The sequence below is a fragment of the Chinchilla lanigera genome, unplaced genomic scaffold, assembly GCF_000276665.1.
Source record: "Chinchilla lanigera isolate Chin_1 unplaced genomic scaffold, ChiLan1.0 scaffold00013, whole genome shotgun sequence".
Lineage (NCBI taxonomy): Eukaryota > Metazoa > Chordata > Mammalia > Rodentia > Chinchillidae > Chinchilla > Chinchilla lanigera.
In genome coordinates this window covers 24,681,739-24,694,399 of record NW_004955414.1, presented here as the reverse complement: position 1 = coordinate 24,694,399, position 12,661 = coordinate 24,681,739, and the positions used below count along the sequence as shown (strand labels likewise).

General features: G+C 43.1%; 2 protein-coding genes across 6 annotated transcripts in view; both read left to right on the top strand.

Moving 5' to 3' along the window:
* The first annotated feature begins 3,038 nt into the window (after window positions 1-3,038).
* Ascl3 (achaete-scute family bHLH transcription factor 3) lies at window positions 3,039-6,167 on the top strand. The gene is made up of 2 exons (XM_005380248.2): window positions 3,039-3,137; window positions 5,436-6,167. Exons 1-2 carry the CDS (start codon window positions 3,069-3,071, stop codon window positions 5,991-5,993), a joined length of 627 nt encoding a protein of 208 aa, XP_005380305.1. The 5' UTR covers window positions 3,039-3,068; the 3' UTR covers window positions 5,994-6,167.
* A 2,738-nt stretch (window positions 6,168-8,905) lies between these two features.
* The window catches only part of LOC102023462 (chromosome unknown open reading frame, human C11orf16), a 10,255-nt gene continuing 6,499 nt past the window's right edge, over window positions 8,906-12,661 (top strand). For 2 of the 5 annotated variants that reach the window (XM_013512043.1, XM_013512042.1), the window contains exons 1-3: window positions 9,125-9,321; window positions 9,766-9,939; window positions 11,617-11,773. In XM_013512043.1, coding sequence (XP_013367497.1) covers window positions 9,242-9,321; window positions 9,766-9,939; window positions 11,617-11,773 — 411 coding nt within the window. In that variant the 5' untranslated portion in view covers window positions 9,125-9,241. The other 3 variants (XM_013512044.1, XM_005380242.2, XM_005380243.2) reach the window with 3 other exon arrangements.

The window sequence follows — 12,661 nt, the reverse complement described above, 5'->3', positions numbered from 1 at the left end:
CATGGAAGTCCTAGCAAATGCAGTAAGACATTAAAAAATAAAAGATACAGATTGGGAGGGAAGAAATAAAACTGCCTCTTTTTCCCAGGTGATATGATCATCTATATAGAAAACCCAAAAGAATAACAAAAATAAATGATTATAGCAATAAACTAATATATAGTTAATGGCTTTCCCATATACAAGCAATGAAAAAGTGGAATTTGAAATTAAAAACAATCCCATTTCTACCAGTACTCCAAAGATGAAATTTTAAGTATAAATTTAGCAAAATATTTATAAAATATGAGAAAAATTACAAAACTGATAAAAAGAACTAAATAAATGAGACATCCCATTCACATGGATGGTAAGCCTTGGTATTATCAAAATGTCAGTTCTTCCCAACTTGATTTATAGATTAAATGCAATTCCAATCAAAATCCCAGAAAATTATTTTGTGGGTATTGACAAATTAATTCTAAAGTTTATACAGAAAGGTAGAAGACCCAGAATAGCCAATATAATATTAAAGAACCGCAAAGCCAGAGGACTGACACTACCCAACTTCAAAGTTTACTATGAAGTACAGTAATCAAGACAGTGTGGTAGGGCCAGGAATATAGCTCAGTGGCACAAATACCTTCCTGGCAAGCACAAGGTCCTGAGTTTGAGTTCCAGTACCAAAAAAAAAAAAAAAAAAGTGTGGTACTGACATAAGAATAGACAGCAGTGCAACAGCATGGAGAGTCCAGGAGTACTCTTACATAGATACACTCCCTTTTTTTTCTTTTTGGTTCTGGAATCGAACTCAGGACCTTGCACTTGCCAGGCGGGCGCTGTGCCACTGAGCTAAATCCTTGGCCCTCTCACATAAATACAGTCAGTTGATCTTTAGCAAAGGAGGAAAAGCAATCTAATGGAGAAAAGATAATTGTATCGGTCACTTTCCCGTCACTGGGACAAAATAACACCCTCAACCTAAAGGAGAGGCTTACTTGGCTCCTGGATTCCAATGGATTCAGCCTGAAGTCAGCTGACTTCAAGGCAGAAATGGTAGGATGCCAAGGTGGAGGAGAAGCGTTCAATTCACAACCAGGAGGCGGGGATAAAAGAATGAGAGCAGAAATTGGAGGTAAGAATACACCCAGGTAAAGCCCCACCTGGGTATAAAGTCTTCCCACCAGGCCTACCCCCTCAGAAGCACATTCAGCTGTGACCTCCTCAATGGATTAATCCGCTGATGAAAACAGCACTCCCACGGTCCAATCCAAAAGCCCCACCTCTGAACACACGAGACTTAGGGAGGACATTTTAGATCTAAACCATAGTGACAGTCTTCTGTTTTCTTGTTTTGTGGTGCTGAGGATCAATCCAGAGCCCTGTGCCTACTAGGCAAACACTGTCACTGAACGACATCGCCAGCTCAAAATCACCTCTAACAAATGGTACTGGAACAAACAACCGAATGGTCACATGCAAAAAAATAAATATCTAGACGACAGACCTTAGCGCCTTCACAAAAAAAAAAAACACGAAGTAGATCATAAGCCTACATATAAAATGAAAGTAGGTGGTATTGAGCTTTTAGTTATAACACCAAAGACATGGTCCTTGAAAGAAAGAATTATCAAGCTGGACAAGTTAAAACTTCTCCAAAAGATGTTGTCAAGGGAATTAGAAGATAAGCCATAGACCAGGAAAAAAATATTTGCAAAAGACTTATCTGATAGAGGACATTTAGTACTTGGCAATAGGAAAACAGAAAAATCCAATTTAAAACTGGGCAAAAGTCCCAAACAGGCATCCCACCAGAGAAAATACACAGCAAATAAGCATATTTAAAAGATGATTCTTTCATATCATATGTCACCAGGGCAGTGCAAATTAAAACAATGAGATGAGACTGCAGCCCTATTTAAATGGCCAAAATCTAGAACACTGACAATTCCAAATGGTCAGAGACAGAGCAACAGGAGCTCTCATTTAGTGACAGTGGGAATGCAAAATGATACAACTCCGGAAAAGAGTTCACCAGTTTCTTACAAAACCAGACAGACTGTAGGATTTAGCAATTGTGCTCACTGGTAATTACCCAAATGAGCTCAAATCTTATGGCCACACAAAAACCTGCACATGGATATTGATAGAAGCTTCAGTCATAATTGCCCAAATGTGGAAGCAATCAAAAATCTTTTAGTAGGCTGATAAATTGTGGTGCATCCGCATAATGGAACATTATTCAGTGCTACAAACAAGTGAGCTTTCAAGCCATGAGAAGACATGGAAGAATTTTAAATGCTTATTACTAAGTGAAAGAGCCCTATCTGAAAAGGCTACATACTAAATGCTTCTAATTATATGACATTCTGGAAAAGGCAAAGCTATACAGACAGTAAAATGGTGGTTGTAGGGGTTACAGGGAGGGAGACATGAATAGGCAGTGCAGGGAATGTTTAGAGCATTAAAACTGCTCTATATGATACACTATCGATAGATACAGGCCATTATACATTTGTCCAGACTCATAGAATATAAACATAAAACACCAAGAATGAAGCCTAACAGAAACTATGGACTTTGGGTAATAATGTGGTGTCATCAATTATAGGTTCATCAGTTATAACAAAGTTACCCTACGGGGCAGGAAGTTGATAGTGGAGAGGCTTGTGCAGTGATTCTTTCAGCTCAATTTTGCTATGAACCTAAAAGTACCCTAAAAAATAAAGTCTACTTAAGAGGAAAAAAATAAAATGGATATTTTAAAAAGATATAAATTCATATTGACCTTCCTCATTTTGGCCTAAATAGCTATTTCTAAAAGAATATTAACCAATATTTGCACATTATGAGACTATCATGTAAAGATATTTTCCATAAATAACTCTGATATAAAATCATTTAACCCAGATGAATGGGGGACATCCTTTAAACAAATATATGTGTTATAAATGTCCATTTGTGTAAGCAAATCTCTCTCTTTAGTATTATATGTTGTCATATCTACATATTAGCTAGGAAAAAAAAACAGCCAAACCAGAACCAAGCAGTTCTGTTTAACTGTAAGCTGCTTTGCATATTGTCACTAAATGACCACCTATAAATCAGATTCAATCTCACTCAGCCTGAAATACAGCATCTTGAGCAACAAAACTCAGGTAAGAGACACTTCTCAAAAATGGTCATTGGGGGAGGAATAAAAACATGATTTTTAAGAAAATCCTTAGGCACAGTGATGTGGTACATTTTGTCAATAATCTGTATTCTATTATTTTAAATATCAATTATTACACTACAATGAAAGATTTTCCTGGTGATTAAATCACCCGGGGGAGTAGAAAGTATTTTGGTTTGGAAGTTCAGGACCCCAGGTGCTGGCCCTTGCTCTGCTACTAGCTTAGCAATCTTGACTTGTGGTGGATGGGAGAAGCAGGTTTCTCAGTTTCCTCCCACCTCTAACATTCCATAATTCAATTATGTGTGCAGGAGAAGCTTTTTGGTTTTGACATCTCACATATATTTTTAATGCATGAAAGTAGAAGCTTTTATGCTCAATAGAGTACCAAGAACCTCTTAGGATTTTATTATTAAGACCTCATTATTTATTTCCCAGAAGAGCTCCGAGATAGAAACCTAAGATCTTCCCAAAGTGAGTGCGTTAGCTGTGCATGTATCTAGAACCACAGAGACCCAGCAATAACAGTGTGTGTTGCTTTCTTTTAAAATGAAATTGTACTCAATTCCTAATACACACACACACACACACACACACACACACACACACTATACTCCTCTGGGCTTCCTATCTTAATTATCTTCATTGCTGCAATATTTTCCACTCTCTTACTCTGTTGTTTTACATTTTTCTTCTTTTGAATAAATAAAAGATGATCATGTTTAAATGCTCCTGCATTGCTTGGTGGACTTACTGGAAAGCCTTAGTAGCAAAAGTTGCTCATCGTTTTCTCAGGAGACACCGTGCTCTTTCTCCAAAAATTATGCAATCTTGTGAAAACCTGGAAACAAAACTCCTTGTGGCATATACAAATTGCTCCGATTTCATCTGGGTCATGATTTACAATATTATTTAAATTATCTTTTAGGCTAAAACCATACTCAAAAATATCATTTTGTATTGTTAGTGACTTTGATGATCGCTGCTTTACTTTTGGGGAACCTATTGTTAATCTAGTCTGGCTTGTTAGCTGTAGGCAAAAATAAAGCTGCTCTCGGAAATGTGGTAGTGTGGGCTTCGTATCCATTTGCCATCATTTTGTACCCCCGATATACATGGCCCTTATCTCTTACTCTTTGGAACCCCTGGCTTGGGAATTTCCTAACTAGCTTCTCTCAGAAACTGTTCCTTTTGACAGAAACTTGGCTAGCTTTTAATCTCCTAGAAATTTTTGTTTTATGTTAGTTATTTTAGGTCATTTGGTCAGCAGCTTGGAATCTTTCATTTCCTGATCCTCTCTGATTTCTAATTAGTTCTGTCCCACTTATCTCTTCCTCCCCTGCCCCTTTGTAGGAAGAGTTTTCCTGGCACTAACTCCTTTTCCAGCCGGTTCCCCTACCCCCGCAACCCCTGCAGCTTTTTCTGTTTCTCTATTTCTTGTCTTTTCAGCAGCCACACTCAGGCTTTTTCACAAGAATTGGAACACACTTGAATTCTGGTCTTGGCGTCCACACCTTCCAGGATATAGCACAACCTGCAGAGTTCTTGCTGTCCTCAGAGGAACCAGGACCTAATCTTGACCATAAATTTGGACTGCTTTGGGAGTGTCTATTTGGCCTCTCTTTCATTAAATGCTACTATGTTTAAAGAACCGCTCAGAGAATAACCTCTTACTCCTAAGGATATAGCGGGGAAAACCTTGAGAAATTAAATGAAAGCTGCATGTGCTTATTTTATGGAGATTCGCAATTAGACTTCGGATTGCTTTTCCTTTTCCATTTTAAGTGTTTTCTTCAGATCTCAACAAATTGATCAATGTTTTGATTCTCTGGTGTTGGGGAAATGGAACCAGGTTTTCCCTAAGGTGTGGAGCAAGGGATGCTACTACACAAGTATCCATCTGTGAAGAGGGCAAAGAGGCAAAGAACTCTTTGTTCTTATGCATTAATGTGGTTTGTTTTTTTTTTTAATTTACTCTTCACCATCACCCTGCAAGATAGTTAATATCTGAAGTGAACACAGAAAACAGCTGAGGTTCACAGAGGTTAAGAAATTTGCCTAAGGACACAGAGCAAGAAAAGAGTAAAGCCAAGATGGAAGTCTATCTTTTTAAAAAGAATCTTTTCTCTACACACAGGCTAGTATATGTAACCAGCTCTACTTTTTAGAACCAGCTCAGGAACTAGTCAACAAAACATTAAGTCTTTAAAGCGTTGATCTCTAAGAAAGTAGACCTGCTCTCTTGATCTGACCAAATTAACAAACGTGGTTGTATTTCTAGGTTAAAGAGGAAATAATGGACAATAGAAGCCACTCTAATCCGCCAGACACATTTCCTGTCTTCTCTGATTCTGCCCACTTGCCGCTACCCAGGTCCTTCTATCTGGACCCCATGGTCACTTTCCACCTGTACCCTGAGGCCCAGGTGCCCGCCCCTTACTCCGAAGAGCTATCACTGATGCCTTTTACCAGTGATTCCCTGATCGTGGAAAATTATGGTGAGCCCTACCCCTTCCCCTTTCCGGTGCCTTATCCGAACTACAGAAGGTGTGAGTACTCCTACGGGCCCGCCTTCATCAGGAAGAGGAACGAGCGGGAAAGGCAGCGGGTGAAGTGCGTCAACGAAGGCTACGCCCAGCTGCGACATCATCTGCCTGAGGAGTATTTGGAGAAGCGGCTCAGCAAAGTGGAAACTCTCCGAGCTGCAATCAAATACATTAACTACCTGCAGTCTCTTCTGTATCCTGATAAGGCTGAGACCAAGAATAACCCTGGGAAAGGCTCTTCCCTGATGGCTGCCTCCAGCTGCCACGCTGACCCTATTTTCAGAATTGTTTGAGTCAGCATTTTCAACAACAGAAATAATTTCACAAAGTGGGGTCTCTTGCAGCATCACTCAATAGTTTTTCCTAAATGTTATTCCTGTGCTAGCAAATAGTAATGCCAGTGCCAACCTATACTGCATATTCCTCGCCTGGGTTTCAGATGTACTAAAGTTCTTAATAGACCTGAACATGCTTTGCTTATTTCTTTCAAGAGCCCTAGGGAAGCAGGAGTCCCCAGGATTCCCCAGACCTGTCACTCTGTCCTTCTCACACACTTGGCCAGAGTCCCAAGTGTGACAAGCTTCCACAAACACATGAAAATTCTGACAATGACTACATGATGCTTGTCACACACGCTGTAACTACTTCTTGCTAAGCAATCACAACGAACCTCCCTTGATTTGTCAAAATTCAGAGTTGAAGAAAGACCATGATGAGAAAGCGTCTTAGCAAACACAGTTCACAAAACTTTGGTGTTGTTTGAAATTAGTTCAGACTCATCTTTCTCCTGCATCTAGACTTCCTTACCCTGCTTAGTACAGAGTTCCAGAAGGCAGTCTGCAGATTCTGCCTCAGTTTGAAGCATTGCTGAACCTCCTTCTATGTCCTTGTTCTTCATCCATAAAATAAGAAAAAACAACTCACCAAATGTTTGTTATGAGCACTAACTGTGCCTGACACCTAGTATTTGTGATCATTTTTAATCATCATGTTTATAGTTGTCTTTATTTTGTATTGTAATGTCACATCCTCTAGGTCTTCCAGGCCAGAAACCTTTCAGCATCCAGACTTTCCTCACCCTGTGAGGAGAATCTGCCTTCACCAGTGCTCTGTTTGTACTCCCATGGCTCACTTCAGCTCTTCTGGTCCCTTAATGCCATCTGTCACCAAGCCCAGCTAGGACTTCCCTCTCATGATCTGTCAAACTCATCTTCAATGTTTTGTCTTTGTGAAGTGGTTCCCAACTTTCAGTCTCAGCCATTGCTTGCATCTTCATTTTGTATGTGTATTTTTCTTATAGTTACCCTCCTGCCGTTCTTACACACTTTACATACCTGGCTGTCTTTTCAGTAGACTATAAGCTCATTAAAGACAGATAGCAGTCTTACTCATGCTACATTCCTTGTATCCTGCAAAAAGCCCCAATCAGGGAGGTGTCAGTAAACATCCATTTTACCATTTTCCTGTTCCAATCCTGTCACCTGAGTCTGGCTCATGGTTAACCATCTCCTCTCTGCCCTCTTGAGCTCTGTTCTCCACTGGTGCCACTCTCATGCTGATGTTTTCTTAAAGCATTTCAGCTGTGCCGATCAAACTTCCTGATGACCTCCTTTCAACTGCTATGTTGCCTAATTTTTTTTTTAATTTTAATTTTTTTTATTTTTATTTTTGCTGGTACCGGGAATTGAACTCATGACCTTGTGCTTGCCAGGCAGGCGCTGTGCTGCTGAGCTAAATCCCCAGCCCCTATGTTGCTTAAATTTATCTGCTCACTTTTCAAAACACCCTACAATCTGTCCCCTGCCCAAATAGCCATGCCTTGCTTTTCCCAGGCTCCCTAATCCGCTCCCCCAAAGAAAATCAGTCTTGCAAATGTATCCTTCTCTCTTTGCTCTTGCCTTCTAAACAGGAATATTCTTTTCCCTTCCACCAGTGGAAGGGAAATCTCACTGTCTTATTTAGGAATCATTCTCTCACAGCCAGACTTCCTTAGTCTTTCTTAGACTTTGAATTTGTGTGCCAAGTAACTAATCCATCAAGGTGTATGGGCCTGGACCACCATTACTTTGCTGACTACAAAGTTACGCTCTGTGAGGAAAGTCAGCACCTAAGATGCTTTCAATTGCAAGAAAGAGAAAACACAATCCAAGCTGGCATAACCAATAAAGGGAATGTATTGCCTCACGTAACTGGAGGACTTGGTGGCCAACCATCTGTCAACAATGTGATAGACCTGTTTTCTTTAGGTCTATCTTTTGTTTCTCTGGAAACAGTTTCAGTGTCCCAAAATGGCTATCAAAATCTCTCAGAATTATATGCTTTCTAATTTATGCATAGGAAGCAAGAGAAAGTTTATAACCCAATGTTCCCAGCAAAAGCCTCAGGTTCACTTTGACTGGAGAGGCACGAGGAACCCCTGATTCACACACATTCCACTCCTGGACCTGAAGGTACAGCCGGCTGCTCTATCCACATAGATGCACAGACACAGGAACTGGTGGAAGAGGGGAAGGGATGTGGGCGAGACACCCACAGATACCCCTGCGTACCTTCTTGGTAGTCTCCACTGAACACAGTGTCAGACACATAATCAGTACACAATGATTGTCACAGCCTCAGAATACCAGCCTCCTATGGGTGTTCAAATCAGAGCAGAATCCAGACTTCTGTTCCTTTGGTCACACTGTCCGCTCCCTACCCTCCTAGAGGTCACCATCTCTTTGCTCTTCAGCAGAGTCCAGTCTGCTTCAGACAAACTTACTCACACCTTTGATCATTTTGTTTTAAACTATGGGCAAATTCTCTTAAAATCCCTCGGCCTGCCATGGCTCCCCTGGCCCCAGCCTGCCTCATGCCTTCATAGGGTAGAAATCGCTTCCCCACCGCTCACACAGGGCTCCCTTGGGGTCCATGAGGCTTCCTCCTGCAGTGGTTGACTCTGCTGGCAGTAGGGAAACTTGAGCTTTTGGGAACTGAGGATACACCAGTCTCCCACACACCACCACCAAAAGGGAAAGAAAGAAAGAAGGAAGGGAGGGAGGAGGGAAGGGAAAAAGGAAGGAAGAAGGAAGGAAGGAAGGAAGGAAGGAAGGAAGGAAGGAAGGAAGGAAGGAAGGAAGAAAGAAGGGAGGGAAGGAAGGAAGGAAGGAAGGAAGGAAGGAAGAAAGAAAGAAAGAAAGAAAGAAAGAAAGAAAGAAAGAAAGAAAGAAAGAAAGAAGAAAGAAAGAAAAAGAAACTACTTCTCTCCCCTGCGCTCCCATCTCCCAAGGCCTGCTGGCACCCTTCCACGCATGCTCAGTGTTCCCAGGGGCCCAAAGAGTTCCCTGCCTGCTTGCATCCATGGCGACCTGCTTGGCAACAAGGAGTCAGTTGGGCTGAGGGCCTGAGCTCCAACTGTCACAAGGGGCCAGAGGCTGAGGTGAGGAGGTCTGCTTTGGGGCTGTGGCTGAGTCTCTTTGGGGTCGGACCTGTGGACCTGGCAGGGCAGAGCCTAACAGGAGGGTGGCAGGCTGGGGAAGCCAAGTTTGAAAATGGACCCTGCATGGCGGCTGTCACCTCTGAGCAAGTTGATGGATGCCACGGCCCTGAGGTCTCAGCTCAGCCTGGGCCAGAGTTAGTCCCGTAGGTGGGGAGACTGCTTTGTCATCAGGGTTGGGGTTTGTGAAGAGAAGGGTGGGCTTCCCCACAGAAGTCCCTGCCCCTAGGGAGGAGGAAGGAGAAAAACGCCAGGGAGCTTGAGCTACTAATACACAGGTGTGGTCTCCTTAGAGCCGCAGCTGAGGCACAGAAGTTAAAGACCCAACCACGAGGCAGTGAAGGATTTTGCAGTTTGGGATTCCTCTAAAACCACAGCTCCTGCTCTTCCCACTCTCCCCTGCTTCCTGAGCAGAGGTTCCTGAGGCAAAAGGTTCAACAGGGACCCTGGGATCTATGGAGCAGGTGTTGGGGGTGTGGGTGCAAGGACACAGCTGTCCCCAGAGGCTGTGCATCTGGGCTTTCTCTGCCAGGCTGTGGGTGAACTCAGGTAACCATGGTGCTTGTTCCAGGTGGTTTTTTTCTCTGAAGGCCGCACAGTCCTCCTGCAATGCAGCCCGCAATGCCTTTGCCGAAGTACTGCAGCGTGGCCACAATCCTGCAGGACCCTGGCTGGGGCTGCGATGCTGGACCTGGGGACATCTCCTTCGCCTGCCCCTTTGCCCACAGAGCTCCTGGGCTCCCCAGGGCCCATGCTCTCACCAGGTACTGGTCTCACCCCTCTTCAGGGAATGGTGCACCCCAGGAAGGAGAGAACTAAATTTCTGGCCTCGGATTTGCGTGGGGTAAAAGTCTCTTACCCCAGTTTACACTGTACTCCCAGCGACCTCTAGTGACAAGGCTCTGGTTCCTCTTGCAGCAGAGCTGCGGCTACTACAGTTGAGGGAAAGCAGTCAGTAATGCCCAGGTAGAAGATTTCTAGCTCATTTTACCATCAACTGTGGGACTTGCTGGGGCAACACATATGAGAAATTAGGGTTGCTGCCACCAGCCACTAACGGCTGAGGTCTCCACATCACTCTGTGGGTTCCTCAGAATTCATCCTAGATGCATTTCAGCTGCCATCAGGGTTGGGGTTTGCGAAGTCCCTGTCATTGGGCAGGAAGGAGGAAAATCCAACCATATATTGAGCTACTTCTGCTCCAGATGTTTTCTGTATATTATCAGCTGAGTCATAACTCAGCACAGAAGTTAGACAAGCACATAGCCAACAGCCTTCCTTCTCAAATCCTAACCCTGGACGACAGCGGAAAGTCCTCAACTATCCAGGATTTTCTTGAATAGTGTCCTCAGTCAGCTGTCCAAAGTACACTGCAAGAGGACAAAGGATGCAGAGTGTAAATAATTCAAATGGCAAAATAAAAGACAGATAATAGAAAACAGGGAGAGACCTTTGGTAAATAGGAAGGGGATGTAGAGATAGATGCGGGAGGAGAGAGGAAGAGCAGGGAAAGGGAAATAAAAAGGATTAAGATGTGAGTGTACGTGCACCAACTCCCCAACATAAATGTATTCACTGCGTATCACAACCATGTACTAATTTTAAAAAAGAGGGCAAAGGAACCTCAGTCTACAACCGATGCAAATATGGACATTTTGTTTAAATTCTAGGAATCACTTCTGTGTTATTCAATTCAGTTTGCCAGATTAGGGACAGGTCAGCCTGGACTGTCTTTACTGCTCCCTTTCTTGATCAGCCTATTTGAACCATCTTATTCAAGGCCAATTAAGCATCTTTGTGTTTAGGCTTCATCACGAAACAGCTTCTCCAAAAACCCAAACACCCACACTCTGAGGCCAGCTGACCCGGCCCACACCCTTCCCCAGGCCTGGCCTTTCCTTTTACAGTGCAGCTCCTGTACCCAGCTCCTTGTGCTGCCCCTGCCCCAGCCCCCACTCCATCCCTCAGACCCTGCAGTGCCAAGGGCCCTATAGCTTTGCTCCTTTGGTGTCATGGTCCACTCTACTCAGTCCAGGATAAGGCTTGGAGTCCACAAGTACTGGTACCTTAGGACTCACTTCCAAGTGCACTTTCCTGGTCTATCACTCACTCTCAACAAGCATTAATTAACTTGAATATTTAAGGCCAATCATGTTTTGGTTCCCAATCCAAAAACAATGGTTCCCTTCACCTGTCCTCACCTTTTTAATTTATTTTTTAGTTTATTTAAGTTTATTGGTGTCCTTACCATCTGCCCTTCCAAAAGTTTACCTTATTTTACCAGAAGTGATGCACTGCTGCATTCCCCATGAATTTCTGTTCCATATCCCATTGTATGTCATTCACATGCCGTGGTGTTTCTCAGATCTAATTTTGAAACATGTTTCTTGATGTTTTTAGGGTTCTAGTATTCACCCATAATTTTGTTTGCTTTTTTCCAGGTATGCTTTGCACCTCCCATGTCTCCACATTGCTGACCCAGCCTGGCAGGACCCTGGCTGGATGGGAAGAGTTAGAGATGCTGCTAACGCCTGGGTCCTGGCAAGGAAGGAACCAGATGGCCTTTATTACCGGGCTCAGATAAAGGCTGCTCCAGAGGCGAGTCCCTCACTCCAAGCATCTCCCTGGCATGCTCTTCTAGGAATCACTTCTGTGTTACTCAGTTAAGTTTGCCAGATTAGGGACAGGTCAGCCTGGATGGTCTTCATCTCTTTGGCATGCTCTTCTGGGTGGCCCCTGTTGTACCTGATTTGCCTTAGTTATGTTTGGGCAGCAGTTTGGTTTCTTGGATAGCTCTCCCGTAGCCAGATTATAGAAGTGAGAAAGCAACATCAGCGAGTATACTAGTTTGGTAGGACTACATAAGAAAGTACCACACTAAATATACTCACTGATGTTGCCTGCCATGCCCATTTTGACCTCATCTGAACTAATGATACATGCAATGACCCTGTTCCCAAGTAAAGTCACATTCTGAGTTCTTGGGTTAGGACTTCAGCAGGTGAATTTGGTGGGAAGGAAGACATAATTCCACCCATAGTGCTTTGTTCAGGAATATTCAGCATGTCAGATTATGGGTGCCAATACAAAATGTGCTTGCCCACATGCACTTGAGCTTGCTCTGCAGGGTGCACCAGGAGCCTGGACTGGGCTTTACTTTGGGGGCTACTTACTTCTTTGGGACTTTTCAAAATCAGACTTTGTGAATGTGGATCAGTAGAGGGAAGACTAGTATGAATTCTCAAATACAAAACAAGAAAAGAATCATGGATTTTCCAATCAAAAGTAATTTTGTCATTTTTTAGTAAAAGGTGAATTCAAATTAAATGTTAGCAGAGTTTTTGTTCAAATATAGATCTTGTTGCCGGGCGTAGTGGTGCACGCCTGCAATCCCAGCACTCGGGAGGCTGAGGCAGGAGGATTGTTGTGAGTTTGAGACCAGCCTGGGCTACAAAATGAGCTCAAGGCCAGCCTGAACTATATAGC

Excerpts from the sequence above, each read along its gene's own strand:
- Ascl3 (XM_005380248.2), top strand. The coding sequence starts at position 3,069 with ATGACCACCTATAAATCAGATTCAATCTCACTCAGCCTGAAATACAGC. Across the intron at positions 3,138-5,435 it reads TCTTGAGCAACAAAACTCAG|GTTAAAGAGGAAATAATGGA; the intron begins GTAAGAGACACT and ends TTGTATTTCTAG.